The 3,501-nt window shown below is 43.4% G+C and overlaps 1 protein-coding gene across 1 annotated transcript in view; it reads right to left on the bottom strand.

Moving 5' to 3' along the window:
* Positions 1-3,440, bottom strand: part of LOC104413113 (myb-binding protein 1A-like protein) — a gene marked incomplete at both ends in the record, with an annotated part of 14,359 nt that extends 10,919 nt beyond the window's left edge. Inside the window, 5 exons of the mRNA XM_010024030.1 lie at positions 202-392; positions 1,434-1,541; positions 1,959-2,033; positions 2,424-2,507; positions 3,345-3,440. Of these exons, the coding sequence (XP_010022332.1) occupies positions 202-392; positions 1,434-1,541; positions 1,959-2,033; positions 2,424-2,507; positions 3,345-3,440 (554 nt within the window). The remainder of the gene's footprint in view (positions 1-201; positions 393-1,433; positions 1,542-1,958; positions 2,034-2,423; positions 2,508-3,344) is intronic.
* Between the last annotated feature and the right edge of the window lie 61 nt (positions 3,441-3,501).

Below are 3,501 nucleotides of genomic sequence, written 5' to 3'. Positions count from 1 at the left end.
TGCTGAAGGACACAGGATGCAGACTGTGCCTTTTGGGAGAAATGACAGGGCTGTAATTTAGGAACATGCATAACAGAGCCTAATCCTTCACAGCAGCTGCAGTGGCAAATACAGGCAGGCATCTGAATGAAAGCCACTTTTCTCTCAGTTAGCCAAGAGACCGAGAATGTTGCATTTAATGTTCCTTATTCAAGAACTTACCTGGGAATATTTTCCTCATTTACAACAGTAGGTGAGCCAAACAGCTTCTTCAGTTTTTTAGGTTTCAGAACAGTAGGGAATTTCCGTATGCCAACAAGCAAAAGGTGCAGGTTCTCTGGAGATGTGAAGGCTGAAGCAAGGTCACTTTGCAAGATGCCAAACAGGACCTCCTCAAACACAGATTCAGGAATCTAGACAGGAATGAAGGTGAAAGCATATGAGAAACATCTGAAAGCATTTACTAACTTGCTGTGTAGTATAATAAAATATCTGCATTGTAGGGCATTTTACTAAAAGCTTGCAATATTCTGAAAACTTTAGAAATAGTCTTTACAGTGACAAAACCAAAAATGAACCATGCATGTGTTCAGTACTGCCATACGGTCCCCAGCTACTTAACCAGGTGGCGCAGGGCAATATGCTGTCATCACAGAGCAATCCTGGTCAACTGACTCCCGCTGCAATTGCTCTCTTGCTGTCTGACTGCTCCTGTCTGGATGGCCCAGGGAGAAGGAAACACTCCTGTATTAGCTTTTAATCATGTTTCCCCAAAATTAGTTACTTGTTTCATTAAGATTTGCTGGTAAACTGTATTCAATAAGTTTAGAGAAAACTGGATCCAATGTTTCCATCAATATAAATAGGAAACGCACAAAAATCTACTTTTAATTTGTATTTTTTTTAAGATTGGGTTCAAAATACCTATAAATGTAACATCAAGACTAGATAGCCCAGAACACTTACCTACAGAATATTATTTTAACACTGTAAATCTTCACACAAATGAACAATATCCACATAAAAGAAGGAAATAAACAAACTCTCTTCTTTTACTACCTACTCAAGAGTTTCTTTACTCCATGTCCTTACGTGCTCTTACACTCAACAGCCCAAACTTCAACCACAGGCCCAGGCTAGGTGCATAAAAAAGGTTTGCTGGCCAGTTTTCAGCATACTTCTATTCAAAAGAGCACAGTCTAACATACCACCCAAGCAAGTCAGCTGGGTAAAAAACAGACTACAGGTTTGTTCATAATGAAATCAGACTGAACCAGACCATCCTTCCTAGAATAAAAGCATCTACTCACAGACAATATAGGAAACAGCTCCCACAGCTTAAAGTCATTCTTCCACACTCCTCCCTTAAATTTCAACTATGAACAAACTAAAGAAAAAGCAGTCCCTAAAGCAATGTCCTGCCTCCTCCCACCCACCACATGCTGTGGCTGTACCTCAGACACGATGTCAATAAGAGTTTTGCGAGGGAGATCTCTGAGGTGTGCTTGGTGATTTGCCAGCTGCTGGAGAAGCTGGATGCTCCCCAGCAGAGCTTGCTGATCCTGGACAGGAAAGATAAGCCAAAAACAAAGAACATGCATCAAAGATTAAGCTGAAGGCTGAGGTAATAATCTACCTTACACCTACTTATAACAAGAAATCTACACGATTGCTTCCTGACAGGCCACTCAGCTTTTCCTAAAATGGTGGTTTATGGCTGTACATGACAACAGATCCCTTTCTTCCAGGAGAGGCAGGAACCTCCTGTGCTATCTGACACAGTTCCTACATTCTAGTCAGGAACAGACATTTAAAAGGCACAAAAAGGCCATGGATAATGCACAAGAAATTCACTGAATCTGATGCTTCAAGTCCCATCTCATCGACTAGCCAATGACACAGCCTTTCTCTCTAGATCCTCTTTGCACTTCAGACAGCCCTAGAACTAGTACTGACAAACAACATAACAGCAATATTACCTTAACAAGCCGGCCAGATTGAAACAGAGCCATAACTCCAAAAAAGTTTCCAAAAGCAGCATTTCTCACAAGTTTCTGAAAAGGAAGAGAGAAAAAAAAAAGGAGGTTAAAGATCCACTTCACTGAGAGGTTAAGTTTCATGTTCAGCTACAGCTCTAATCAGTGGAACAAGATGGCTGGAAGATCTAGCCTTGAACACCCTGCCATGTGAAGGTTACACACTGAAATGCACCGCCCTGCACGATGTTTAAGAACTGTCCTAGATTGTCTTTCACACAAACAAATCTCAGCTAAAACAGGGCCAGATGACAATGTCATCAACTGCCAGTTGTCACAGATATTCCTATTATTTAGTCATCTGCTTTAGCTAGAGCCCCAAAACTACTGTACCCAGGCACCAAGCCTTCAAAGAATAGAGAACGGTTAATTTAAACTATTGGCCAATGCTGCTGTGAGCCAACTCACCTTTTTCACTTTTTCCAGATTGTGTTTTTCCTTTATCTGTTCCAGGACACTGCAAATTGGAATTTCCTCAAAAGCCTGTAAAACCTAAGGAGATGGATGGAATAGCTCAGTTTGCAGATCTTCCATTTTACAAAGTTTTACTGGGTTCAGCTGAAATAAGACCTGAACAGTTGCTCAGCATAACAGCAAATGTGCAGCTTTATCAGGCCAGAAAACAGGCAACTAGATCAGGAGATGGGAACTAATGTAGGCATAAATATACCTGCCGATACTCCTTTCCCCTATATGTGACATAGGAGTATTAATAATGAGAACATTTTCCTGCAACTGCATCACCCTGTATCTGAAGCAATGAAACTTTACAGCAAGGGTAAAGCTCTGCTCTAAGTAGGAAGAACACAGGCTCTTCTCCATTATCAACTACTTGGGTAAGATGAGGTCAGATCCCACTGGCGATCCCAATTGCTGAGACCCTTACAGACTCAAACAGTATGGAAGAAAACAAAACTCTTAAGTGTGTGTTAAAGGTTGCCTTTCCAGATCTGCCATGTAATCAGCCCAATACCAGGCGCAAGGCAATTTTAAGAAATCATAATAGTTCTAAATGCAGCATATTTGAAAACCCCATTTGCAAAGGAAGGATGGTTCTTGAAGCAGAACAGAACAGCGTAACATGAGCATGATACTGGTATAGCTTGTACCTTTGTAAGTGCATTGCTTCTGAAACAGACTAGCACCATTGAAAACCACACAGGTTTATACACGAAAAGGCAACAGCCTTTCCTGCCATCTGCATGCAGGCGCTGCCAGAGGGGAGCCCTCCAGCCTCCTTACCAACAGCAAAGCGGGGCCCCAGGAATGGAGTGGGCTGGAGAGGGACCGCAGGGCGCTCTGCTCTGCCCTGCTCTGCGAAACACTGACCTGTGCCAGGGCCAAGCTGAAGCCAGGGCGGGCGGCCTCGCGGGTGGCTCCCAGTCCTTCCACCAGACGCTTGAGGGTGTACTTCAGCTCATCGTCCTGAAAGAGAGACCCAGCTCCGGAACCCTGCGAGGCTGCCGGGGCCCCCGCTCCTCTGCCC

The sequence above is a fragment of the Nestor notabilis genome, unplaced genomic scaffold, assembly GCF_000696875.1.
Source record: "Nestor notabilis isolate BGI_N333 unplaced genomic scaffold, ASM69687v1 scaffold13501, whole genome shotgun sequence".
NCBI lineage: Eukaryota > Metazoa > Chordata > Aves > Psittaciformes > Psittacidae > Nestor > Nestor notabilis.
This window is presented reverse-complemented; position numbering and strand designations above follow the sequence as displayed.